Genomic DNA, 27,893 nt, shown 5'->3' with positions numbered 1-27,893 from the left:
AAAGCCAATTGCTGCCCATGTGCACAACATGTACCTTGTAACCGCCATTGACTTGGTCAAGCTGAAGCTTGCTATCCATGTATGGGCCTTGGCTTGAATCAGGTGCCAATGCCTTGCTCTTAGGTGCACTGCAACTGTATTTAGCCCATGCCATTGCTCACGCACATGATCCTTTATCGCGCCCCAATGTCATGACAAGTTTGCCTTGCGCGCATGCCTTCGTTGCACTTAGCCTGCCTTCCCACTTCGTGTTTACCCTGCCTTGGCATCACTGCCCCATGCCTTTGCCATGCTCAAGTGTCGCCCTCAGCCCACATCTCATTGTCAAGCCTTTGCCAAGCTACCTTGCCTCCCTCAAAGCCTTGGCCATCACTTGCACGTTTTCCTCTTTGCCTTGGTACTAACTCGTGCACCTTAGCTTGGCAACACTCATACTGCTCCATGACAACATGTTAGTTTTCAAGTCAAGCTCAAAGAGGCGGACCCCTAACACTATCATACCCATGTAGGGCTAATGAGACATGTACCTAAGTCACCCATTATCTTCAAATATTGGATTACCTCTTGTACAAGTAAACTTAAATTAGGAGAATAAATCTAATTTTTGCATACTATTTTATATTTAATTTACGTATCAAAATTATTGTAATTGAAATAAATTTTACAATAAAATAAAAAAACTAGTTAAAGAAAACCTGTGTAAAGGATTACTACTAGTAAAAAAAAAAAAATCTTAGGACGATTAGAAATTAGAATAATTAATCTTCCTATGGGAAGTTTTTGGAGGTGCAGCCATATGGAAGAGTGAAGACGATCATATCCCAGATCTCCCAGCTCACAGAGTCTTCAACTTCGACAAGTACGTTGAGAACTCGAAGTTGGTTCCACTGATTCCCTATGGTAACCACCATAATCATATGTTTTCTTGATTGTTATTGAAAATGGTAGCAACAATTGAAGGCGGGTTTTTCGGCTAGTGCTGGACCGCTGGTGTGTGCATTGGATATTTCTTAGAGAGCTTGCATTGTTAGTTTGATCGGTTTAATTTGATTGGCTTTTCTCTAATCCCTATTTTTCTTCAATTCTCCTTCGCTTTAAACAGTTGTGAAGTACAGAAAAATCACTCGTGTCGATAAACCCATGGCGACGGCGTCAAGACCCGGTGGCGGTGTTCCTAAGTCGGAAGCTATTTCCAAAGGCTACAATTTCGCTTCTACTTGGGAGCAGGTTCCCCCCCTCTCTTTCCCATTTTGTACAATACTTATATTTTAGGTCTAATTATCTGGAACATCAATCAATGCTCCAGATCTGTGTGAATGCTTTACCAAATTTTCAGCTCTCTCATAGATCTGTGACCGTATGACAAATTTGAAGACCGCATTTCAATCTTCTCACTCCCGAAATAAGAGAAGAATAGTAACGTGCTGTTTAGGATAATGCTGATTGTCACTGACATTGATGTATTACTGGACTTTTTGGATTCGTTACAGCTTTAGAAAATACCTTCCAGCAAATCCTTGTGTAAATAAAGTCCTCTTATTTGAAAAGGGATGGACCTAGTGCATTAGATATGAGTTCGTACAAACCCAATAGCTTTTGTTCAGACCCTGTAAATGTGCTAAAAGATCCACTAAATTAGTATAAAAAATGGATTTCGAACCCAATAACTCAAATGGGTTGTGCTAAAATTCTGAACTCGAACCCATAATGTTCAAATCCTGGATCCTCTGCGACTTAACTATGTTTTCATGTTTGTTCTCATTCCAATGTTGCACTGTTTATCTTTTTTTCCCGTATTACCACTGGCCAACTAGCTGTTTCCTTATCTGGTGACTCTTTTATTTTTAGCTTACTCTTGGAATTCTGATGGAAAATCACAATTTTAGTAATCACCTCCATCTTGGATTTGATTATTCATTTGAGTTTGTGGCCCTCACCATGTCAATATACATTGTTTGTACCGACTTTTTTTTAATGTTTGTATATGCTACATGTGTGTGTTTGTCTACTGATTGTTTTTGCTTTTTGTTAACTAATCCAGCATTAGTGGCTCTCTTGATGTTATATCTTCAACGACTCTAGCTAATTTTCTTCTTACAGAATGCTCCATTAACAGAGCAACAACAAGCAGCCATACAAGCACTTTCCCATGCAGTTGCCGAGAGACCTTTCCCGCCCAGTTTGGTGAATTTTTCCTTCTTGGTTGATTTGAAAGTATCATCTATCTCAAATTCAGTTACCTGATATTTTTATTTCTAGTCCCAGGATCAAGTTTCTGGACAGGATAATAATCTCGCTGTCTCACCAAAGCTCAGTTCTCTGGAAGATTCAGGGGCCATTGAAGCAGTCCTAGTGAATACAAATCAGGTCAGTTACAAAAAAACAAAAGAGCAAAAAACTTTCACAATGTTTAGTTGGCACGTCCATTATTTCTTGACTCTGCTTTTTCCAGGTTGTAGATCTTAATATTCCATATTTTAAATAAGGGATTGTGAATGATTTTTTCCCATATAAAAAAGGGTGCACGATCAGCTAAATATTGGAAAGGAATCAGAACTATCACATCTTGTAACCATGATAAGCTATCTGTATGTGTGTTTAGAGCAACAAGTGCTAAAATATACAGTTGATCTTTGTGTAAGACTAGAAGTTGTAGTGTCTTGTGCTTGGCAACATATCAGTCAAACATAACTGCTAAACCAATGAGTTGGAACAGAATGCATAATAATTGCTTGCTAAATAGCTCCATTTTTTGGCTTTCTTAAAGAATATGCCTCTCATTTTGTCCTGATGATTGTAATTAACTGGAGAGGAAATACCTTATGCCAAGCAAAAAATAACGGAAACTTACATTTAGTGAGAATTGACACTGGTACTCAATGTCTTCTGGGTTAGAAATGCCTTGATTGCAAGTGATGTATTCAGATATTGGTCTGAGATGACCATGTGTCTATTTATGGCCTTGACCCTGCCTGCCTGAGTGGAGCAGTATTTATATCTATATATCAGAAAGACATGCAAAAAGGAATTTGTTTTTAGAACTCTCCATATTTGAACTTTAGTGTTCGCCTTCACCTTTCCATGCAACAGAGTAGGTTTTCGGCTCTTAATTTGCATGCATATGAAATGATAGAGATAGCCCTAGAAGTTCTTTCCCTTTTTCCTTTTATTTTGTAGGTTCTCTATCTTTTGTTGAGGAGATTTTTCCATTGTTAATAAATTTAATTACCTTTTCAAAATAAAAAATAAAAAATTCTGTATCGAGGACATCCAATTATATATACATACAACAACAAGAACAAACCCAGTGTAAGGTTCATGTGTACGCAGACCTTACCCCTACCTTGTGAAGGTAGAGAGGCTGTTTCTAATTATATATACATACAATTAACTAAATAAGAGGCTATTTCTCTAGTGTACAAAATCATTTTCCACCCCTTTCAAAAGCCCTCCTACTTCTCTCCTTCCAAAGAACCACATGAAAACTTATGGAGCCACATCCCATGCCGCCCACATTTTCTTCTCTTTATTGTAAAGCCCAGCTAGTCATATGAGGAAAGTCTCGTTTCCCTTATGTGGCTTTTTCTTTTTCCCGCGCCTTTTCCTGTTCAGCAGAATTAAAATTCTCCATGGATCTTGGTATCGTCCGCTTTGCGTCAAAAATGTTAAAACTGCGCTACTGTGTGACTATGGGCAGTGTAGTAAGAAGTAATTAACATCCTCAGCCTCCATTTCATACTTGTAGTACTTTCTGTGTATATTTCGGCCTCTCTGTTGAAGAATTTGCTGTGTTAGTATTGCTCATATGTCACTGTCTAGCTGAAGCAAGCCACTTTATAAGGAGCTTTAGTTTCCAAATTTGTCTCAGTGGCAACTTTATGTTGCATTAATGTATAAGCTTTAATGATGAATATGCTTAGTTTAGCTTTGTAAATGATGATGGAAATAGCATCCTTGGTAATCCTGTTCTGTATTGCTACTTCAACTTGATATCTTATCTTTTTCCCCCGATGTGCTGTTTTGTTGATCAGTTCTATAAATGGTTTGCGGATCTTGAAGCAGCCATGAAGTCAGAGGTTAGTCTTTAGCTTGTTATATCTCTTCCACATCTTCCAAAAACTACTTGTTGATGCGTGCCCAAAATTACATAAGCTTCCTCTTTTACACTTACTAATGATAAAATTATATATGTTTTCTTTCTATGTAGACGGAAGAAAAATATCAGCATTATGTCAACACCTTAACAGAGCAGATTCTGACCTGCAATAGTATACTTCACCAGGTATTCTGAGAAGAAAAGAATGCTCTTATACTCTTCTCTTAGACCTTTCTGTTGATGCCGTTCATCTATTCTATGCTTGTTTTCGACATGCACTTGCCCTTAATAATGGCTCTCTTGCAGGTGGATGAAACACTTGACTTATTCAATGAGCTGCAGCTGCAGCATCAAGCAGTGGCAACAAAGACTAGAACTCTTCATGATGCGTGTGATAGACTGGTGGGTCAACCCATTTCTCTTAGCCTGTGTGGTTATCTTAGCAATAGATTGTACTTTACTGTATTACTCTTTTCAACATTTTGTAGAACGTAGGAACAATTATTAATTGCATGGTAATAGGATGCGCTTGTAAGTGATGGAGTTCATTGTAAAAGAGATCGGTTTGCATCAGTCTATGATGCTGAAAGTCCTTACCTCTAGTGTTATCAAAGGCGCGCTTAAAACGCGCTTAAGCCCTGAAGCGAGGCTCAAAACATGTTGAGCGCTTCACCTCGCTTAGCGGGCGCTTCAGTATTGTTCTCAAGGCTCTAAGGCAAACTTTTCCTTGTCAACGAGCGTAATCCTTCAGGCGACACTAAACAGTTGATATTTCACTTTATTGTAAATTTTCTTCAATTTCTTTGTCCATATATTTGGTATTCATTCTTATAGATATTAGTCTTGGACTATACATGCATATTTGCAGTTTTTCTCCATTTGCGCCTTTTTTCATTAAAGCCCGCGTTTTATTTGCACTTTAAGCCCCAATAGACCTTAGATTGTTTTTGCACTTTTCGCCTTTGATAACAGTGCTTACCTCCAATCTACTCTTTTGATGGATTATAGCCTGATGTTTTTAATAGTTGCCAAATATCTTCAATCGCCACCTAGCACCAAGTAAATGCATTTCTTGTTTTTTCTAGCTCAAGTTGCTGTTTGGTATATAGCATTGTCTAGTTGTAATTCATGTCAATATTGTGTATTTGCGATGTCCATTGGTTTGCATTTTAAATTAGGAAGTCTCCCTGTCAGTGTCTAATATTAAGGACATGTGGTGTAGAGGTAAAAAGGTAATAATTAACACAGGAAGCAAACATTGAATACTCTTGCTTGTGCAATTTCTTGTTTCTTTTGCAGCTTTTGGAGAAGCAGAAATTAATTGAGTTTGCAGAATCACTTCACAATAAGCTCAATTACTTCGATGAATTGGAGAATGTAAGGTCCGACTGCCATTTATATTGAAAATATTTCATTGATATCCAGTGCTTTTTGCACTGGTATCCACAGTGGTCTAGCTATGCCTATGCTGAATTGGGTATGGTTCTGCGTCAGCTTTATTCTGAGTGCAGAGAATTCATGCTATCTGTATTTTTATGCTTTGATACATTAGTGAGTTAATATACCAAACTGACTTGAACTATGGAAAAGCAGAGCTTTCTCCCTAAAGAAATTCATGTTTTTTTTCAATTAGATTTTGTTCCACAGCCACTCACCAAAGTGCTTCAGTCTTTGTAACTTAAGCTTTGATTCTGGATGGTTTTCTTCCTCATGTTATAAATGATTCATCCAAAGCTAGTCTATCTTGGCTGTATCATTCCAGTGCTTTGGGATTATTCTGATATTTCTTACTTAGCAAGTTATTTATTTAAGGTGGGTTTTTAATCTTGGCTCTTGTTCTATTTTACTGAAAGCCTTTAACAGCTCTTTTCTCTCCCATTTATGTGTTTGGTTGTTTCTAAAGGAAAAACTTTTCGCTTGTGATATTGAGATTGAGAGTTCCTTATTTTTAATGCCCTTCAGAAATGGAATAGCTTTTTAACAAAAAAATATGGAATGGCTTTTTCACCTTTCGATATTCTCGATTTAATCACGACCATTAGCCTAAAAGTTTTCTAATGCTTTTTTGTTGAATTACATCCTATTGGAGCATTCTATCAGCTTGATTTATCTTGTGCTCAATCTTGCTCTTCTTGTTCTTCTTCTTGAACTCTTTTAAATGTCACATATGCAGTTTTCTGTTACCCTTGTTTTTTGCGTTAACTCCTCATGGTTGTCTTGTACACCTGTTTGCAGGTTGCAGCCACTTTTTATTCTCCTAGTATGAGCGTTGGGAGTACAAATTTTCTTCCATTGCTTAAGAGACTTGATGAGTGTATCTCGTAAGTGACATTGCATCTCATATTACCGCATTGAGATCTATGAATTCTACAAAACCAGTGATGATATATAATCCATACTTTTCTTGGTTATTTGTGATGTTTATCATGTGAACAAGTAAAGGGTTCAGAGGTTTCTTCTAGGACAGTAAATTCTTTTCTATGTTGCGCGGACTCTCCAAATTATTGCCGTACCCGTGTCGGATTCTCCTAAAATACACTGCTTTTGGAGAATCAGACACGCACCCAGCGACATTTTCGGAGCGTCCGAGCAATATAGATTCTTTTGCCAAGATTAAGTCCAGTTAAATTAAGCTGGGGTAAATCTTTGCATAAGAGCACAAATAACCTTTGTGTTTCTTTTGTACGTGACTGAAGATATGTTGAGAGTAACCCACAATATGCGGAGTGCAGCATTTATTTGGTCAAGTTTCGACAACTTCAGGTACTTAAAAGCATTGACATAAAAAATTTGTAATCTTCCAAATATGAAAATATATTTCTTTATAGAATGAGCATGGTTTATGAAATTCTGGGATATAAGAATTCTAACCCCATTGCGCTTTCTCTTTCTCTGTGTCTGTTTCTCCGTTTTGCTCTTGTAACCAGTCTCGAGCTCTGGGAATGATTCGCTCTCATGTTCTCTCAGTACTTAGAAGCACTTCTTCTCAGGTAAATCTGCTTTATGTTTCATTTTTATATGCAGAACGATCTTTGACTTGCAGATGAATGGTTGATTTTCCCGAGATATTTCCGTTTGATTAGGTTCAGGCTGCAATACGAAGCAGTGGTGGTAGCAAAACATCTTTGGCCGAGGGTATAGAGGCATCTATAATTTATGTACGCTTCAAGGCTGCAGCAAATGAGGTAACCTTGGAACTTCTCCTTTCTTTTTAGTTTATAGAAAGTCTATTAATGGGCTGTATGAGGGTGAGTATCACAACAACTAGCTTTGCTGTGTAATCCATGAACCAAATGATCTTAGTTATCTGCAGCTCAAGCCTATCTTGGAGGAAATTGAAAGCAGAACGCCTAGAAAAGAATATATTCAACTTCTTGAAGAATGCCACAAACTCTACTGTGAACAGCGCCTTTCATTGGTGAGTCATAAGCACCTTTTAGTTTTATAGCTACTCTTTTCTTACGTATCAGAAATTATATATATTTCTCTTATTATTGAAGCGGAAGTTGAGCTCCATCAGGAGTCGGTGTCATCAACATACCTGCTTAGGCTTTTATATATTTGCCACTGTTTTTCTATATTATTACGATGAATGCGATAAGAGAATTTGGTAAATAAAGGCAACTTCTCAGGCAATTTAAAGGGCCACTTATATAGGGAAAAAATAGCTCTAAAAGTTGCAGGCTTTGCCTCTTCTGCTGAGTCGGTATATTAACAGCAGAGCACGTGTAATTATGTGTATATTTATATTAAACTTAGTTTTAATTATTTAGCATAATATAAACGTATACCAATTTATTTTATGAAAAGTAATTCTTCAATAATTGAGAAGTTCATCTATAAAAAATATAAAACAAAAACTACTCTTTTTTGAATTGCATAGAAACTACCTTATGAATAAAATTAATTTCATTGAAAAGGGATTGGTGAGAATATTACACGTAAAATTGCAGTGTGTCAAAGGAATTTGCATACAAGTTAAGGGGGCAAAGTATGTATTAGGCCAAAATTATTTTACCTTCTAATATATATTTAAGTTAAATAAAATGAGACGAAAATACAAACTAAATATTAGCAACATTTATGAGTTTATGATAAGGTTTGATTATATTATAGAGAGTTGTCATTCGTAAAGCTAAGCATAGAGAATGATCACTAATTAATGAGAATTCCATATATGCAATATTTGAAAATATGAATAAATATTATTTGAAGTTTGAATCAATTATCCGCCCGGATTTGAAGTAGTTCAATCTCTTTAATGCTACTTCAGAAATCAGCCGGGGTGCAACAGTCTTTCAAATGCAACTTCAAAAATTCGAATCTTAAGTAGTTCACTCTATTGAATGCAACTTCAGATTTCGAATCTTAAATTCTGAAACATAAACTTGTTTTTCAATTTTCAACAACTCAATACACGACTCAATACCCAAATCTACTTTAAATGAGCTCAAATTTGAAACATATCTTTCAAATATCTTAAATAACAAATCTCGATCATCAAATTATCGAAACAACAATAATTTTAACAAACCCATTTTTGCATCTAAAAAGAAGAAAACAAAATTATAGAAAAAGAGAAAAGTGTATGTATCTGAAGTTATCTAAAAATTGAGTATCAGTTAAACTTTTTCTAAAAAGTGGATATAAATTCAACGGATGACGCAAAATTGGGTGCCACATGAAAATTTTGCCTTTCACTATGGTTGTTGGGTGCCCGGGCTAATTGTAACTAGTATATGTATATATATATATATATATATGACCTTTGTCTTGGTTATTGTTAAGTAGTTAGTCATGTATAGTGTCCCATATCGGGAAGTAGATACTTATTATTATGTAATCACTGTATATAAATAGGGTTGTACAACACTTTAATTAAGCAATAAGATTTTTCTCCCGTGCATTTTCACATGGTATCAGAGCTTCGATGAGAAAAAAAATCGCTATGCGTCACTCCAGCGACATTCGGGAAGAAAGAACTCAGTCACCGTGCAATTTTCCGGTGACCTAAGTGTCTCGTCAAAGTCACTATTTATCAGTGTTGTGAACAAACCAACACCACCACAAGGTCCGACGTAGCCCCGCGACCAAATCCCAGAAAACCCACCGGAAAACTCATTGCCACGCGCCCTCACGCGCCGGGCAGAGTCAAGATTTTCCGGCGAGATCTGTGCACGCCCGGGTGCGCGAGACCCCTTCCAGCCATTTTCCGACGAACTTTCTTCAGGAAAGGTCACTCGCACAGCAATTCTGAATTCTGACAACTTTGGAATTTTAAGGCGAGCTACAGTGTTTCCCGGCGTGAACATTGTTTCCGGCATAAAATAGTGTTCTGTTTTTTGCTGTGAACAGTGTTTTCCCAGCTATTTCTTCAGTTTTCCCGCTGGAGTTACTGATTTCCACTATTTCAAGTTAACCCTACTACTTTTAGTCAAGATTTTGAGAAATAAATTGTAGCGAAATGGGATCCAATAGTATGAATGGTTGGATGGTTTCTCTATCGGATTATATTGAGTTCCTTCAGTACAATGCATGTAAACAGACATCTTCAGGGATAGCTTCCGTTGTTCAAACAGATAGTAGCGTGACTTGTGTCTCCCAATCTTCAACCTCCGAGTCTTGGGTCATTGATTCAGGTGCATCTGATCATATTTCTGGTAACAAATCTCTTTTATTTCGTATTCTCAATCTCTTCCAACAGTCACAATGGCCAATGGGTCTCAAACCATGGCAACTGCAATAGGTCAAGCAAGCCCACTTCCTTCCTTACCCTTAGATTCAGTTCTTTATGTTCCCAATAGCACTTTTAATCTCATAGCCGTTAGTCACTTAGCCAAATCACTTAAATGCGCTGTTTTATTTCTTGATGACCTTGTTTTTATATAGGAACGCAGTACGAGGCGGATCATTGGTACCGTGCGTGAATCAGATGGACTTTATTACCTTATCCTTGCAAAATCACATGAACTCACATCTTGTCTTCCTTCAATAACTTGTCTTGTTACTGATTCACCAGATTTATTACATAAACGGTTAGGACATCCCGGTTTGTCAAAGCTTCAGAAAATGGTACCTGGTTTATCTCACTTGTCCACTCTAGAGTGTGAGTCATGTCAGCTCGGTAAGCGTACCCGCTCCCATTTACCTCGGCGTCTTGATAATCGAGCAGAGTCACCTTTCACTTTGGTCTATTCAGACGTTTGGGGTCCTAGTCGGGTCAGTTCTACCTTGGGATTCCGCTACTTTGTCAGTTTCATTGATGATTATTCCAGGTGCACTTAGATATTTTTGATGAAAAATCGGTCTAAGTTGTTTTCTATTTTCCAGACCTTCCACGCTGAAATTCAAAATCAATTCGGGGTTTCTATCCGCACATTTCGTAGTGATAATGCCCTAGAGTATTTGTCTTCCCTATTTCAGCAGTTTATGAACTCTCATGGGATTATTCATCAAACATCTTGTTCGTACATATCTCAATAAAATGGGGCAGCTGAAAGAAAGAATAGACATCTTATTGAAACTGCTCGTACCTTGCTTATACAATCTCATGTTCCGATGCGTTTGTGGGGGATGCAGTTCTTACATCTTGCTATCTTATTAATCGTATGCCATCTTCGGCTATCAAGAATCAAGTTCCATTCTCTGTCTTGTTTCCCCAATTACCTTTGTTCTCTCTTCCACCCCGTATCTTTGGAAAAACGTGTTTTGTTCATAACCTTACTCCAGGAAAATATAAGTTAGCTCCTCGTGCTCTTAAGTGCGTATTTCTGGGTTACTCGAGAACGCAAAAAGGGTATCGATGCTATTCTCCTGACCTTCAGCGGTATCTTATGTCCGCTGATGTTACCTTCTTTGAAACCAAATCATACTTCACAGGTCCAGGTAATCACTTAGATATTTCTGAGGTGCTACCAGTTTCATCTTTTGGAGATTCAGTCACTATCCCCCATTCATCTTCCTCTACAACTCCAGCTCCACCACGTGCAGCTCCGGTTGCAGTTTCACCACCTACAGCTCCAGTTGCAGCTCCACCACCGGTAGCTCCAGTTCCATCACCTATAGCTCCAGTTCCACCACCTAGTCCAGTTCAACCTTCTGCAGCTCCACCACTCTTGACTTATCATCGTCGTCCACGTCCAGCATCAGGCCTAGGCGATTCACGTCCTGCATCAGAATCTGCACCTACTGTGGACTTGTCTCCTCTTAGTCAACCAATTGCACTCCGCAAAGGTGTACGATCCACACTTAATCCTAATCCCCATTATGCCGGTTTAAGTTATCATTGTCTGTCATCACCTCATTATCCTTTTATATCATCTTTGTCTACTGTTTCTATCCCTAAGTCTATAGGAGAGGCACTATCTCATCCAGGATGGCGACATGCTATGATTGAGGAGATGTCTGCTTTACATGCGAGTGGCATTTTGGAGCTTGTTCCTCTTCCTTCAGGTAAGTCTATTGTTGGTTATCGTTGGGTTTATGCGGTCAAAGTCGGCCCAGATGGCCAGGTTGATCGGCTTAAGGCTCATCTTGTTGCAAAAGGATACATTCAGATATTTGGGCTTGATTATAGCGACACTTTCTCTCCCGTGGCTAAAGTAGCATTTGTTCGTCTCGTTTTGTCCATGGTTGCTGTACGTCATTGGCCTCTTTATCAGTTAGACATTAAGAATGCTTTTCTCCACGGTTATCTTGAGGAAGAAGTTTATATGGAGCAACCACCTGGTTTTGTTGCTCAGAGGGAGTCTAATGGTCTTGTATGCCGATTGCGCAGGTCACTATATGGTTTGAAACAGTCCCCTCAAGCCTAGTTTGATAAGTTCAGCACAGTTATTCAGGAGTTCGGCATGACTCGTAGTGAAGCTGATCACTCTGTGTTTTATCGGCATTCTGCTCCTAATCTGTATATTTATTTGGTGGTTTATGTTGATGATATTGTTATTACTGGCAATGATCAGGATGATATTACTAATCTGAAGCAGCATCTCTTTCAGCACTTTCAGACTTAGGATCTAGGCAGATTGAAGTATTTTCTAGGCATTGAGGTCGCTCAGTCTAGCTCAGGTATTGTTATTTCACAGCGGAAGTATGCCTTAGACATTCTTGAGGAGACTGGAATGATGGGCTGCAGACCTGTTGACACTCCTATGGATCTGAATGCTAAGCTTCTACCTGGACAGGGGGAGCCTCTTAGAGATCCTACGAGATATAGGAGGTTGGTTGACAAATTGAATTACCTCACAGTGACTAGACCTGGCATTTCTTTTCCGGTGAGTGTTGTAAGTCAGTTTATGGATTCTCCCCGTGATAGTCACTGGGATGCAGTTGTTCGCATTCTTCGGTATATAAAGTCAGCTCCAGGCAAAAGGTTACTATTTGAGGATCGAGGCCACGAGCAGGTTGTTGGGTACACAGATGCTGATTGGGCAGGATCACCTTCTGATAGACGTATTGTGTTCTAGTAGGAGGTAATTTGGTCTCTTGGAAGAGCAAGAAACAGAATGTAGTTGTTCCATCTAGCGTTGAAGCCGAAGATCGGGTTATGGCAACGTGTGAGCTAGTTTGGGTCAAGCAATTGCTCAAGGAATTGAAGTTCGGAGAAATCAACAAGATGGAACTGGTGTGTGATAATCAAGCTGCTCTTTATATTGCGTCAAATCCGGTATTCCATGAGAGGACTAAACACATTGAAATCGGCTGTCACTTTGTCAGAGAAAAGATACTCTCAGGAGATATTGTTACAAAGTTTGTAAAGTCGAATGATCAGCTAGCAGATATTTTCACTAAGTCTTTTACTGGTTCTCGTATTAGTTACATCTATAACAAGCTCGGTACATATAATTTATATGCACCGGCTTGAGGGGGAGTGTTAAGTAGTTAGTCATGTATAGTGTCCCGCATCGGGAAGTAGATACTTATTATTATGTAATCACCGTATATAAATAGGGTTGTACAACTCTTTAAGTAAGCAATAAGATTTTTCTCCCGTGCATTCTCACAATTTTTTTTTTTTTTTTTTCCTTCTCTCATTTTAGTACTCATTCTGTTTCATTTAACCCAGATAAGAGGTATAGTGCAACAGCGGATCTCTGAATTTTCCAGGAAAGAAGCATTGCCGTCTTTGAGTAGATCGGGATGTGCGTATTTAATGCAGGTACATTCGAATTACATCAGTACTGTTCTTAAAAACATTTTGCACTGGAGAATGGTATGATAATTTTTGCCTTACTTTCATCTAGTAGGAAAAGCGAAAAGGAGATTCTGGGACATCCTTCGATGATTTGTTCTTTTTATGGTGATGGTGTTTTTTTTTTTTTGGGGGGGTGGGGTGGGGTGATCAGAAGAAGTAGTAGAAAAGGACACAGTTGAAATTTGACCTGCTAGTCTTGATAGTCATATGTGCAATCCAAATTCATTTTTCTTTTTATTTGACAGGATGAATTCAAAGTAATTAGTTCTAAATTAGAGAGCCACAAATTACCTTTTCTTTTAAAAGTTTAGCTCATCTTAATGTAGATGAATGTCCTCTAATTGGATTTAGTATGAATGATGCTAAGAGTATAGCAACTTTGGGTTCTTTGAGGAAGGATCAGAACTTTTATATGTTTTCTGGTGAATCAAATCACTATTCCCAAAGTTATTTTCAGAAGTTGATTCTAGAAATGGTCTTGCTGAAGCTTATTAAGGTAAAAATGATATATATATATATATATATATATATATATATATATATATATATATATATATATTTATTTATTTATTTTAAGTTTTGCCGTTCTGTAGTAGAAATTTGACCTGCTAGTCTTGATAGTCATATGTGCAATCCAAATTCATTTTTCTTTTTATTTGACAGAATGAATTCAAAGTAATTAGTTCTAAATTAGAGAGCCACAAATTACCTTTTCTTTTAAAAGTTTAGCTCATCTTAATGTAGATGAATGTCCTCTAATTGGATTTAGTATGAATGATGCTAAGAGTATAGCAACTTTGGGTTCTTTGAGGAAGGATCAGAACTTTTATATGTTTTCTGGTGAATCAAATCACTATTCCCAAAGTTATTTTCAGAAGTTGATTCTAGAAATGGTCTTGCTGAAGCTTATTAAGGTAAAAATGATATAATATATATATATATATATATATATATATATATATATATATATTTATATTTATTTTAAGTTTTGCCGTTCTGTAGTAGAAATTTGACCTGCTAGTCTTGATAGTCATATGTGCAATCCAAATTCATTTTTCTTTTTATTTGACAGGATGAATTCAAAGTAATTAGTTCTAAATTAGAGAGCCACAAATTACCTTTTCTTTTAAAAGTTTAGCTCATCTTAATGTAGATGAATATTTCCTCTAATTTGATTTAGTATGAATGATGCTAAAAGTATAGCAACTTTGGGTTCTTTGAGGAAGGATCAGAACTTTTATATGTTTTCTGGTGAATCAAATCAATATTCCCAAAGTTATTTCAGAAGTTGATTCTAGAAATGGTCTTGCTGAAGCTTATTAAGGTAAAATTGATATATATATTATGTTTTGCCGTTCTGTCTTTCGCACGGAAGTCTGTCTATCTTCATTCCAATCATCGTAGTTCGATCGATCAAGTACGGGAGAAATTAGCACTACTTGGTGAAATGGGTTATTTTAGAATCAATTTCGAACCATCTGCTAGAGGTTCTAACAACCCAAACGATCTCACTACATCAGAACCCTTTCGACGTTGCACAAAAGCCATTACTTCACGTTCAGCTAGCACTAAAAAGGCCAAACACACACACACACACACACACATACATGTCTCTATAATTCTAACATGGACATTTAATATTAGTGTAAAAGTGAGATGAACAAGTCTCCATACTTTATCTTTGATATCTTAATGCAGGTGTGTCAGCTAGAGCATCAACTCTTCAATCACTTCTTCCCATCTTCTTCAGAGGACATTTCAAGTTTGACTCCTCTTGTAGATCCTCTGTGAGTTGCCTAAGTTCTCTTGTGGGTTTCTTTCTGCGTTTGGACCTGTTTGTGCTGCTTACTCATTCCTTTCCAGCTTCTTTTCTGATTTGCTTTTTCTTTTTCCCTCTTTTTCCTCGTCTTGTTTGTGGTGGGCAGGGGAAGGGGGGAGGGAGGTTGGACCATCTTTATTGCTGTCATGTGCTTATAAGCAAGAGAGCCAACATTGCAAAATGTTTACGCCTGTAAGGCTTTGTCATTTTGGTAGCTTGTGCTGTTCTAAGACCTACCTAGGCCAGAGTTGCTATCAATGCATACAGGGCATACCTTCTTGGTATCAAGTGGGTGTAAATGTTTCCAGACACATTATTTGTGCGGTAATGAAAATCAGTGTTAACTATGAGGCTGCCCAATAGCTTAGTGATCTTCACTTTAGATCTTACCGCAAGCACAAGATTAGTTCCTAGTTAGGAACTTGAAGCCTTCCCATGGAAACTACGCTTATCTATTCCTTAGAAAGAGCTGCGACAGATTTCTCATCTGGTTTAGATTTGTAGGTTGCTTCAACTGCGTTTTTGTGTCCTTAAATCTTCGTGATACATATGTGGAGGTCACTTGTGAAAGTTATAGTTACTCCAAAGGAAAACCAGGTCCTTCATATATAAGGCTTAACTCAAAAGGTGTGAAGGCATTTATTTAAGTGGAGAAAAGGTAGAGGGGCCTGACATTATCCACCGAGTTTCGAACTGTATGCTAGCTGGCCTTCGGGAATTTTTCGGTTAGGTGGGGAAGTAGTTTCCTGTACCTGGAAAATTAAAATCATGTAGGTGGGTAAGGAAACCAAATTCTATCAATTACTACATGTGAATTACCTCTTTACTGAGATTTAAAATCACTCCCCGTGGGTGGATATGGGATATCCCTTAAACCTGCACCTTTCTTTTGGTTCATCAATTTCCTTTTTCTTTCTCTGGATATTTTTACATTAACTTGTTTTTACATCCTTCCTGATTGTGTGGGCAGAGAGAAACAAAGCTGTGCTCTTTTTTATCCATTGAAATTAGACCTAGATTTAATCTTCATCATTTTTTTAGTCTTTCTGGATAAGTTAATTAGATAATATCAATGGCAAAGAGTTACCGTTATTGATAATTCATCTAATGTCAGATTTATCATTTTAAATCTTGGTAAGTTTAAGTAGTGGAACATGTTATTCACCTTAATATAAAAAAAAGTAGTGGAACATGTTATTGGGTTGCACTTGCTAACTTTACTTTTTTCTTTGCTCCCTTCTATTAACAAGAGATACACAATCAGGTATCTCTGCCTCGTGCATTCTCAAGCTATATTTATGTTTAACCTAGTGAAGAAGCACATCTTTCTTGGAACCTTAGGGATGGAGTTCTATGTGGAAATTCAACCTCCTCCCTAACCAGAAGCTTCTGATAAAATGATTTAACAGAAAATACCCCGTTATTTTCTGCCCCCCACTTCTATACGTCGTGGTTAGCTTGTGGTGTTCCTTGTGTGTGAAGCAACTCAACTAGGTTTTGGAATTCTGCCACTTCCCAGTCCTGAAAGTTCCTTGTCAAACTCAAATCCCAAAAAAACTTCTCCATTTTGTATCATCTGGACTTGCTGGACTGTCATTTCCTTTTGGCATGAAATTTTGAAAATGTTTGAGAATGCAAGTGTCAGGATATTGTCCCCAAGTCTCATGATATGAATCTTCTATGCATAGCATCTAAATTTACGTGCTCCTGAGCCTGACCCATCTCTTGGTTGGTCCAGTTACAACAGTTTAATGAAGTATTGACCCGAGGATTTCTAGTTATATTATTTATATGCCACTGAAGCTGCTAATACTTGAGCTTTATTTTTTTTATCATTAAACTTGAGCTTTATGTGTTACCTCCGATGTGAACCTTTGGGTCCTATTACTGCAGGTGCACTTTCCTTTATGATACATTGCGCCCTAAACTTATTCACGAAACAAACCTGGATGTTCTTTGTGAACTGGTTGATATCCTTAAAGTTGAAGTTCTCGGAGAACAACTGAGCAGACGGGGTGAATCATTGGCTGGGCTGCGTCCAACTCTGGACAGGATTCTAGCAGATGTCCATGAACGATTAACTTTTCGTGCTCGCACCTATATCCGTGATGAGGTAACTATCCAAAGTATTGCTTGTGCATTGTATTTAAATACTGTATGGCAGCTTATTTGTGTTACTTGGATATGGGATCATATTATGCTAAACTTTGCTGTTATAATTTTGCCACTTGCTTTAATCTCTTTCTTGTTCTTTTCCCTCGAATTCTCCACTTAATCAGCACCCTCATTGATAGATGGATAGTGGCAAAATAAGTTACTGGATAAATTTGCCCGTTTTTTCGTGGTGCATATATTTTGGTTAAAAGTGGAATATTCATTCATACTCAAACATAACCAGTTGTATCTCATGGTATATACTGTTGTCCAATAGTTTACTTTTTCAATTTATTGCTCTCTTAACTGCACTATTTTCCATCGATGTGATAAATAGTACCTTGGAACAAATTGACCATAAGTGAAAATGAGGGATTTTCTTGATTTGCGTAGATTCATGTTTCTAGGTCACTAATTCGGTCTGTTTCTATATCATTTTTTATCTTGCTTTTCCTGAAAATTAGTTTGTAATTACTGAAAATCTCAATCTGGGAGCAGTACAAAATCGAAGGAGGAGGAAGATTAAACAAAAATGGTGGCAGGATTTTTGTAGGGGCGACAGTGCTGGAGCAGTGGTGGTAGGATTGTATATTGTGGTTCTGTAAAAGTAGTTTTAACAAATAAAATTAAAAGAAAAATGGGATTTTGAGCTTCTCACGTGCCACATAATGAGTGAAGTGAGAGTATCTAATAGGTACAAGTCTCGGTTGAGGTAGCTAAGTGAAAATAATGGGCAACTTTAGGTTTAGGGAACCATCAATGTATTCTGCCTTTATAAATAGACACCAAGGTCGTGCGACCTCGGTACAAAGACACAAAACATTCCGTGTACAGTGAAATATGCAACCCAAAATCCCAAAGAAAGGAGATCATCCCAGCGAAAGGCCTTGCAACTCTTTGTCATTACTCACTCATTACAAATTTGTGAAAACGAGCCCTATCCATCATTATGACGAAAATTTGCGTGCTTTCCTTATTTTTGCTACTGTCGTATTTGATATTTGTTCGGAGTTTATTCGGTTCCCAGTCTAATCTTTTCTCCTTCTTGCCATACTTTCATTTCTACTCTGTGCGTCATTTTTTTGAATTAAATAATGCAAAGTGGTATGAGTTTCAAATGTTTTATAACGTTAGCTTGAGATGAGTTCAAACGGGAAACATGGTTAACAGCTGTCGCCAACTAGTTCGTACTGAGACAGTTGTTGTGATATGAGTTTCAATAGATTTGATTGGAGATGGAAAACATTTTTTATTAGGGGAATATCATAAGTAGGGATTGATAAGAGAAGGAGATTAGGCCATATAAGCTGGGATAACTGGACTAAGAAGTGCATATTTATGTTTGCTTTCTATATGCTTGAACTTTTTCACAAGCAACTACTGGTCTGCAAATAATGTGATCATGCCTTCTTTCCCCGCTTTGTTTTCAGATTGCCAACTACCTTCCTTCAGACGAGGATTTGGATTACCCTAAAAAGTTGGAGCAATCTGTGTCAGCAGAACTAAATTCACCATCTGTAAGTGCCAAGCACTTTGTCCTGTGACGGATATTCAGTTGACTTCTGTAACCTATATCTTTAAAGGAAGTACGAGCTAGGATGGCTTTTATTTTTATCTTTATCCCTTTTTTCTTTGTAATTTTTTGGTGGAGAAGTTTGCATTCTTTTTTGGAGGTTGTAGTTTGATATATTTTCCTATTACGGTTCTTTGCTTAAGACTGAGGTAACCGTTCTTGACCTGTGATTCTAGTTTTATGACGTTTACTGCACAGCGAAGCAAAATATATTGAAGTTTCAAGGTGTGAAAATTGAAAATAAGAGGTCTCATGGAATTTGTAATTTAAGATTATTTTCTTTATTATTTGTTTTCTTTATTTTAAGATGAGAGTTTAGGATTTATGTTAGTATAGAGCTTTTTGTTGGTAATTTTGAATAGCTTGAGGGTTAAGAACCTTCTCAAAGATCTGGGCATTTCAACTATGATTGTAGCTATGCATCTTGATGTGATGAGAACAGGATTTTTTTTTTCTTGATTTTGAGTTGCTACTTTATATGAGGAGGCTTGAATCTTGGGAGTCCTCATACATGCATGTACTAAACTATTTTTTCTATCAACTTCTTGGCGTATATAAATATAAAAAAACGTTTTAGAAGAAAGTATGTTGATTTATGTAAAAAGTGTTTTTTGCAGATATTCTTTCGCTGCCTCTTTGCTGTTAAACATGTTTTTCTGCGATTTTGCACTATATTCTGTGTCTCCTTACTTTTTTGCTATTTTGCACCATATTCTCTGCTTTTCCTTATTTTAAATTTGGTGCAGACTGAACAAAACCCAGATGTGTCCGGAACCTGGTATCCACCATTGGAGAAAACCATCTCATGTCTATCAAAACTGTACTGTTCTCTAGAATCAGCTGTTTTTACTGGATTAGCCCAGGTAAGCGGTTACTTTTGCTACCACTGCCCCTTCGAATTATAGCTAGATGTTTCTGGATCCTTAATTCCTATTTTTCTTTCTCAGGAAGCTGTAGAGTTCTGCTCTTTATCCATCCAAGTAAGTTTCTTTTATTGAAGTTCATGTGTTTGACTGTTCCGCTGATTATGCTTTTGTAATTTGTAATTCTGTATTCGTCATTTTTTGTCAATATGCTGTTGGTTATTGCTAAACTTTTAAATTCCTTCAGAAAGCTAGCAAACTTATTGGCAAAAGATCGTCATCGATGGATGCACAACTTTTCCTGATAAAGCACCTACTCATCCTAAGAGAGCAGGTTTCTCTTACTTGCTTTTGAAATTCCTAGTTCCTTGGCATAACTGCAGGTTTCTAACTTTAGATGCTTTCCAGATTGCCCCATTTGACATAGAATTTTCAGTCACACACAAGGAGCTTGATTTTTCGCATTTACTGGTGCGTATTGAGAATCTACTATTTATGTTGGTATTCATTTCTTCAGGTTCCATCACTTCTCTGCTGCAAATGTATTTTCCTTTGATAATTACATTATCTTGAATGAGAGAGACAATGCTATTAAATTGTTTTATTTTGTTATAAGGTAGAGTTTGCTCGTTCCACTATGCAATATTAGACTGAAGTCATCTCTTATGGAATTAAGAAGAAATGCAAAGTTGACTTCAGTGAATTACACTAACGCGTTTGATCTCCTTTTTCAAGTTTGAACCTATCATTATTTTCTTCACTACTTCCCTGATTTAATTCTTTTGGCAACTCTGGGTGACACTGCTCGTGGACAAATGCTGCATCAGACACATTTGTGTACTAGAGTTAATTTTTCCCTTGATTGTCAGTAAACTTGAAGCATAATTCTTTTCAGATCAAAATTTTAGTTAATTTAGAGTCAAACTTACAAATTGCTTCCTTCACAAATTTTGGCTGAGTCAGATGGTACAAATGCTCTAGTGACAAACTATCCCATGTATAAGATTCTGATCCTATCTAGGATCATGGGAAGACGGTGGTATACTTCTATGTATACCATGTCAGAGCTGTAGATGAATAGTTCTCAGGTACCACATATACAACAACATACCCGGTATTATCCCACATTGTGGGGTTTGGGGAGGGTAGTGTGTACGCAGACCTTACCCCTACCTTGTGAGGATAGAGAGTCTGTTTCCAATAGACCCTCGGCTCAGGAAAACATAAGCACCACATTAATGAAAATATAGACAAGGGACAGTACCAAAAAGCCATATAAAAGCAGAATAAAACTAACAAGATAGTAATGTGATCAACAATGAAAGAAAACAACGATTAGTCATAAAAACCTACTACCAACAGAAAGTGAGACTGCGTGCCAAATACTACTGTTATGAACACTCTAGACTACCTACTCTACTACCCTAATCCTCGACCTCTATACCTTCCTATCAGGTACCACGTTTAGGGAAGATAAAATGGTAGTAGGATAAGGCCAGTCCCAAACAGAGGTGCCTTCAATTTCCCTGAAGATCTGGTAGTTGAAAAAAGAATCTCTACAGTCCAAATGACTCTAGCTTGAGTAAAGATCTAAGATCTTGCTCTGGTGTGCCAAAAGAGTTGTTCTGTCCTATACATAAGATGGAGACATATTCTTGTCCAATACCTTCCTATCAGGTACCACATTTAGGGAAAGATAAAATGGTAGTAGGATAAGGCCAGTCCCAAACAGAGGTGCCTTCAATTTTCCTGAAGATCTGGTAGTTGAAAAAAATAATCTCTACAGTCCAAATGACTCTAGCTTTAGTAAAGATCTAAGATCTTGCTCTGGTGTGCCAAAAGAGTTGTTTGGTCCTATACATAAGATGGAGACATATTCTTGTCCAATACCTTCCTATCAGGTACCACATTTAGGGAAGATAAAATGGTAGTAGGATAAGGCCAGTCCCAAACAGAGGTGCCTTCAATTTCCCTGAAGATCTGGTAGTTGAAAAAAAGAATCTCTACAGTCCAAATGACTCTAGCTTGAGTAAAGATCTAAGATCTTGCTCTGGTGTGCCAAAAGAGTTGTTCTGTCCTATACATAAGATGGAGACATATTATTGTCCAATAATATTCTCGTATTTCTTTCAAGCCAAATGCATCACAAAATTCCCGAATATTAATAGTCTCCACAAAGTATTCTCTTGCTAGAATATACCAAAACCCATAAGTTGATGCAAAGGACAAGCTTAGAATGCGGGACAACTGCTGCACCCAAGATGCTGAATGATCTCTGCCACAATTCTTTGCAAAAGAATAATGTGAATGTAGCGGGAATTCAAGTGTATAAATTTTGCAAGAAGAAAATGGTCTTGAACTCATTGAACTTCCTGTATGAACAAATTTGAAGATTGAAGCAGAGGGAATGCTCTTTCATAACCCCCGTTATTGTGAAACTCATCAAGGGCTTCCATGAGTCCATGTTAAGGTATCCCAGTATGTCCGAGAATGGGTCATTGTAGCCTAACAGAAGCAAAGATTGTCTTATCCCTTGCCCCGGGGGCTTTGGTCTAGTGGAGAAGCACAACGCGTGATATGGGTTAGGCGCACATCGCAGGTTCAAACCTTGCCGCAAACAAAAGCCTGATATTTAAGTAGAGAAGGATAGAGGGCAGGCCCATTATCCTCCGAGCTTCAAACCCTACGTCACTGACCCTCGGGGATTTCTCGGTATCAAAGAAAATAAGATTGTCTAATTTCCTTTCAAAGCCATTCACCGTCTTCTATTCTGCAGTAGAATGGACCATCAGTTTAAGCCTTCAATTCTCATGCTACATGTGCACCAATCTGTTAGCTTTAGATTAATGTTTGACTGACTGTTAGATTCTGAAACTTTCTTGTATATTTGTTATAATTTTCCAGGAGCATCTCAGGCGGATTCTAAGGGGTCAGGCGTCAATCTTTGACTGGTCAAGATCAACTTCATTAGCTAGAAATTTATCTCCACGAGTTTTGGAAAGTCAAATTGATGCCAAGAAGGTATCTGCTCCAGTTAGTTTTCAGCAGTTTTCACTTGAGTGACTTTTAGTATATACCTTTCTTGGCCTTTTGGCTAAGATCAAGTGTAGTATCTGTTCTTATCAGTTTAATATCTGATATGTGGGCCATCAGTTCACATGATGTAGCTCAATTTTTTAAGGGGGAGAGTCCACTACGGTAGCTTGCTATCGGGTCACACAAGTGTTGTTTTGGTTCTGCAAAAACAAGAGTGACTTTTAGTATCGATGGATATGGATTGTAGTTATTTGTCCCTCTCATCTCATTAAGAAGGATTAATCTTCATGCATTTAGTTTGACTCTTCTGTATAAACAATCATTATCACCTTCTCTAGCCCTCTTTCTTTCCTCTGAAACAATGGTTTCAACAATTACATGGAAAGATATGACATTATCAACCCTCATCCGTGGAAAAAGTTGGGGCAGGGTCGAATAAATGGCTATATAAATGATGAATACAAATTTTGTGGAAGTTTAATTTACGGAAAAGGGTCAAATATATCCCTGTACTATCGAAAAAGGTTTAAAAATACCCTCCGTTATACTATTTGGTCATCTCAGCCCCTACCGTTATACTATCACTCAAATATACCCCTCAATTGAACGGACTGCCACGTGTCATCACAAAATTAAAATGACCCATCCCCTTTTTTTTACCCGCTTCATTTAACCTCTGCCCATGACCCAAAGTCGCCCCCTTTTACCAGCTTCATTATTCTTCATTAAAGAAAAAGAGAAACAAACAAAAAACAAAAACTTTGGACCATCATCAAAGAGCTAGAGCATCCATACCCGAAAAGAAATCACAACAAAATACCAAATCCTCAATCGAATCGGCATCGGTGGATATTCCGACGTCTACAAAGTTCACAGCCGTTCCGACTCCGTCACCATCTCCTTACAAGAAAGCTACTGATTACAAATCCGCCTCTCGGGAAATCGAATCCTTGCAAACCCTTCAGCATTCACCAAACTTTGGCCGGCTGGATCCAGTATCCTAATAACACAAGAGTTCAAATAATCTTAATAGTACATGCTGCCAGCTTCATTGTTCTGCAATATTTTAATTTTTACTCCTCTTAGGATTGTTCAGTTGGGTTTAATGAGTTCACTAATATTGTTAAAAAAGAGGAGTCAAATTGTTTTAGTTCCTTGCAAATTTTGGATCTTCAACATAATCAAATGAAAGGTGAATTTACTTTGATTTTGATGAATAATTCGGCGTTAACGTCCTTGGATTTGTCGTGGAATTTGTTCACTGATGAAGTCCCAAGTGCTATTGGGAATTTGTGGAGATTGGAGAAAATGAGAATGGAGAATAGTTTATTTGGAGGTGCACTTCCGTTTGAGATTACGAAGTGCAGTAACTTGAAGGTTCTTGATCTTGAAGGGAATCGAATAACGGGGATATTCCTATATTTTTAGGTGAACTTAGAAGCTTTAAGATTTTGTCTCCAGTCCTTCTAGTTTAGAAATTTGACTAATCTTGAAAATTTGAACTTTGGAGGAAATGGTCTCTGTGGAAGCTTGCCTGAGGAATTAATGGGTTTGACCAATTTAAGCATATTGAATCTTAGTGGAAACAAGTATTCTGGAAGTATGCCAGTTTCTGCATGATTGGTTGATCTCATTAAAGATAGATGTTCTTGCTTGAGCTTTTAACAGCTTTCAAAGTGTTGTGGGTCGGGTTATGGATAGAGGTTAAATGAAGTGGGTAAAAAAAGGGATGAGTCATTTTAATTTTGTGATTACATGTGGCAATCTGTCCAATTGAGAGGTGTATTTGAGTGATAGTATAACGGTAGGGGCTGAGATGGCCAAATAGTATTACGGGGGTTATTTTAAAACCTTTTTCAATAGTACAAAGATATATTTGACCCTTTTCCGTTTAATTTATGGTAAAAAAAATTTCTTTAAATACAGGAACTGGAGAAAAGCCTGAAAGCTACATGTGAGGAGTTCATCATGTCAGTGACTAAGTTGGTCGTGGAACCATTGCTTTCTTTCGTGACAAAGGTTAGTTATGTTTTCCATTTTCGTCTTTTTTTTCTTTATTTACAGAGCAGTCTCTCAACATTTTCAACTTTGCTCTTTCAATAATTAATGATTTCTGGCAGAGTACATTTTCTTCTCCAGATAAAAGAACATTTTCTCCTTCCCACGTATCTCTTTCATTGTAAATGTAATCATTGCACTAGTTATAGATATTTAATCGAGTTCTCATTAACTTTCAAGTGCTCAGAAGCTGCCTCCTCCTTGTATACTTTTAACTTCTTTCATGCATTTCTATCTAATTTATGTACCTGCATCTTTTTGTGATTAATTTTGATATAGTAACTTACCGGCTGTCAATACCTTTGAAACTAGAGTTTGAGACGTATTACTTGTCTCTTTTTTGTTTTACAACTTCCATTTAAAACAGTTGTAGCTTTGTAGGCTGTTTTATAAGAAAACGCAACACTTTGTCCAGTTAACTGCCTCCAGGCTGCTGGGGGTAGGACAGAGGTGTCAAACTTAGAAAGATTATGTGTCGTGGATGGACTGTCTCTCTCCATGTTCTTCTTACCTTCCTAATAGCTAATACAGAGGAGAAAAGTGTAATTTTACTAATATCAGTCCCAATTGCATGCCCTAACTGCAACAACAACTACTATGCCTTAGTCCCAAACAAGTTGGGGTCGGCTATGTGAATCCCCACTGAGTATGTTATTCCATTTAAACTCATTTCATGCCGATATTATGCACACAGAAATAAAAAGTATTAGAAGTTATGTATATTTTTTTTTCTTTTTTTGTTTGCTACGTACCAGCCTTGAACTCCTGACCTAATGGTATGGAGAAAACTCCATCAACCACTATGACAAAGTTTGGCCAGTAAGTTATGTATATTTCCGAAACGTAAAGGGAATCTCTGAATGCCCTAACTGCCTATGAGCAAAATTTATTTGGAAACTATCAAACTAGTGAAAATTTGATTACTTTGAATAAGTGTTGTTTGTGATTACATCTCGTTTTCTCCAGAAAGAAAAGAAGATTTATGATTATCTGGAGAATTTTAAGAACTGCTTGTAAATGGGAAGAATTGCATCAAAAGATGAAAGCCTTCGAATCTTGTTGAATTTTTTCAAAGTGCTATCTTGAATTGAACTTCTAACCCTACAAACATGATGAATGTGTTATAAAATGTGTAGTGAGGAGTTCCTAGTACTTTTCTCTAAAACCTAAGATGCTTGAGCTCATTTCATACGGTCAGATGAGCACATTGAAGAAATTCTTGAAAACTTGCTTGATTGGGTCTTTCTAAAAATGGGTAGGATCGGAAATAGTAGTAGGACCCATTGTCAGAGGTTTGAACCGGTTGTGAACCTAAGTGGTTAGAGTCGAAATCTGATATTTTTACGACCTAGCAGATTTGTTCATTTCCCTTTTTCTGGTTGCAAAGATATTGTTCATTTCCTTATGAATCTTCTTAAGATTTTAACTATTCGGTATGAAATGTCTTAAGGTTACAGCTGTTAAAGTTGCATTATCTGGTAGTCAAAATCAAAAACCGGTGTCTGGGATTGCAAAGCCACTCAAGGATCATGCTTTTGCTTCGCCAGAAAAGATCGCTGAGCTTCTTCAGAAGGTAAACAGATAGACTTTGCCTTATCTTTTGTTGAATTAAAGAAAAGTCCTTAACACTGTCTTACACAAGTGCCTGAATCAACCAACATAACCAAACAAATCAACTTCCTACTGTCTTTTTTTAATCAGCAAACATCATGCCTGTTGATTTTTGTTATTCAATCAGATTTCCCCTCTTTTTCAATAAACATGCTGATCAATTTATTTGACACAGGTCGGCACCGCAATAAATGAAGATTTGCCTAGGATATTGGCCAAAATGAAGCTCTATCTGCAGAATTCATCGACACGTGCTATACTTTTCAAACCCATTAAGTAAGATCTCTTGTGCAGTTACATCTATTACAAAACTTGTTTAATTCGCTAAACTTGTAAATCTTGACACTTCAGTGGAAATCGAATTGAGAGCGTCTGTATTCCTTTTTTGCTTCCCCTTTTTCAATTGGGTTGAACTTTCTTTCTCTTCTTCCAATCCTGTCCCCTCTTTGTGTGTGTATGTGTTCTCTGAGTGGGGTTTAAGTTTGCAAAATCAGATTGATAAATTTATGCTTTCAGACATGAATAAAAGCAATTCTCCTTTCTGATGTTCATTCCCAGCATGAGCTTGTTGCTGAAAACTTCTTCCCTAAAGAGAGACAACTTGTTGAAATTCCAGTCTATTGTTTCCTTTTCAAGATGTATTTTATGGTCACAAAAAAGTACAGCCTGTGCGCAGAAGCTTTAGCTGAAAATGATGGCTTTCTACAAGAATTATCTAATTATTACAGAATTATAAAAACAAACTCACTCATTAATTTAAATTCAGAGAATAAGGTCATATGCATTGTATTGCAAAAATGTAATAATATGCAGTTTCTTATTTTGTACTTTGTATCATTGAAAGGATTCTGAACCCCTAAATCCTTTTTCATATATGTGCAGGACTAATATATTGGAAGCACACGTTCAAGTGCTATCCCTTCTGAAAAAAGAATATACACCAGAGGATAGACAAGACCTTCTTGTCAAGATGGTCTCGATACAGGATTTGGAAGCTCAATTAGATAAGCTTCTATAGTGAGACAGACTTATCATTTAGTGATTGTCATGAAACTTGTACCTGATGAGCTTCCCAAAGCATGGCTTTCTTCATTGTAGAGGTTCAGGATTTTGGCATGCTGCTAGTCCAATTCATTTTCATTGATTATACGGTGATTATAGCTTGATATTGAGAAACAACTTCGAATCTGGCTTTGAGATTTGTCATTATCAGAATTTCCCTCTGGTTGTGACGGAACTTCATGCATCACTGTTTGTCACGATTCAAATACCACCAAGTTGTGGATTGTCTAACCCAACCCGCTAGGTAAACCAATCACAACTCGAACTAAAGATTATCAAATATATAGTAAATAAGAACGCATGGATCAATACAAACTATTCCCAAGAACTGGTAGTACAATTTATGAGTCATTAAGATTAAGAAGTACAATGTTGGTGTGAAGAAAATACATCAGTTGTTTGGAATATGCATAAATAGAATTATAAGT

The 27,893-nt window shown here is 37.2% G+C and overlaps 1 protein-coding gene and 1 non-coding gene across 7 annotated transcripts; both read left to right on the top strand.

Moving 5' to 3' along the window:
• The first annotated feature begins 724 nt into the window (after window positions 1-724).
• On the top strand, window positions 725-27,591 carry LOC104089012 (conserved oligomeric Golgi complex subunit 3). Of its 6 annotated transcripts, none has more exons than XR_011412370.1 (26): window positions 725-900; window positions 1,103-1,227; window positions 2,101-2,184; window positions 2,260-2,367; window positions 4,032-4,076; window positions 4,208-4,282; window positions 4,403-4,498; window positions 5,396-5,473; window positions 6,332-6,417; window positions 6,793-6,859; window positions 7,024-7,086; window positions 7,180-7,281; window positions 7,410-7,514; window positions 13,161-13,253; window positions 14,988-15,076; window positions 17,002-17,221; window positions 18,693-18,779; window positions 19,582-19,698; window positions 19,783-19,815; window positions 19,946-20,032; window positions 20,107-20,169; window positions 22,603-22,719; window positions 24,661-24,753; window positions 26,250-26,365; window positions 26,579-26,679; window positions 27,286-27,591. XR_011412370.1 is itself a non-coding variant. In XM_070188641.1 (26 exons), the coding sequence occupies exons 2-26, from the start codon at window positions 1,141-1,143 to the stop codon at window positions 27,419-27,421; spliced, it is 2,349 nt and encodes a 782-aa protein (XP_070044742.1). In that variant the 5' UTR covers window positions 727-900; window positions 1,103-1,140; the 3' UTR covers window positions 27,422-27,591. The 6 variants fall into 6 exon arrangements, 5 of the variants coding, with proteins under 5 accessions (XP_070044742.1, XP_070044739.1, XP_070044743.1 ...); XM_070188641.1 differs by having other exon boundaries at window positions 727-900; window positions 2,266-2,367; window positions 26,243-26,365; XM_070188638.1 differs by having other exon boundaries at window positions 727-900; window positions 26,243-26,365.
• LOC117276867 (U2 spliceosomal RNA) lies at window positions 22,772-22,962 on the top strand. The gene has a single exon (XR_004507126.1). It is a non-coding gene; the product is annotated as a U2 spliceosomal RNA (small nuclear RNA).
• Window positions 27,592-27,893: the final 302 nt, after the last annotated feature.

The sequence above is a fragment of the Nicotiana tomentosiformis genome, chromosome 11 (genome assembly GCF_000390325.3).
Source record: "Nicotiana tomentosiformis chromosome 11, ASM39032v3, whole genome shotgun sequence".
NCBI lineage: Eukaryota > Viridiplantae > Streptophyta > Magnoliopsida > Solanales > Solanaceae > Nicotiana > Nicotiana tomentosiformis.
The sequence above is the reverse complement of the archived record's forward strand: the minus strand, read 5'-3'. Positions and strand labels throughout refer to the sequence as shown.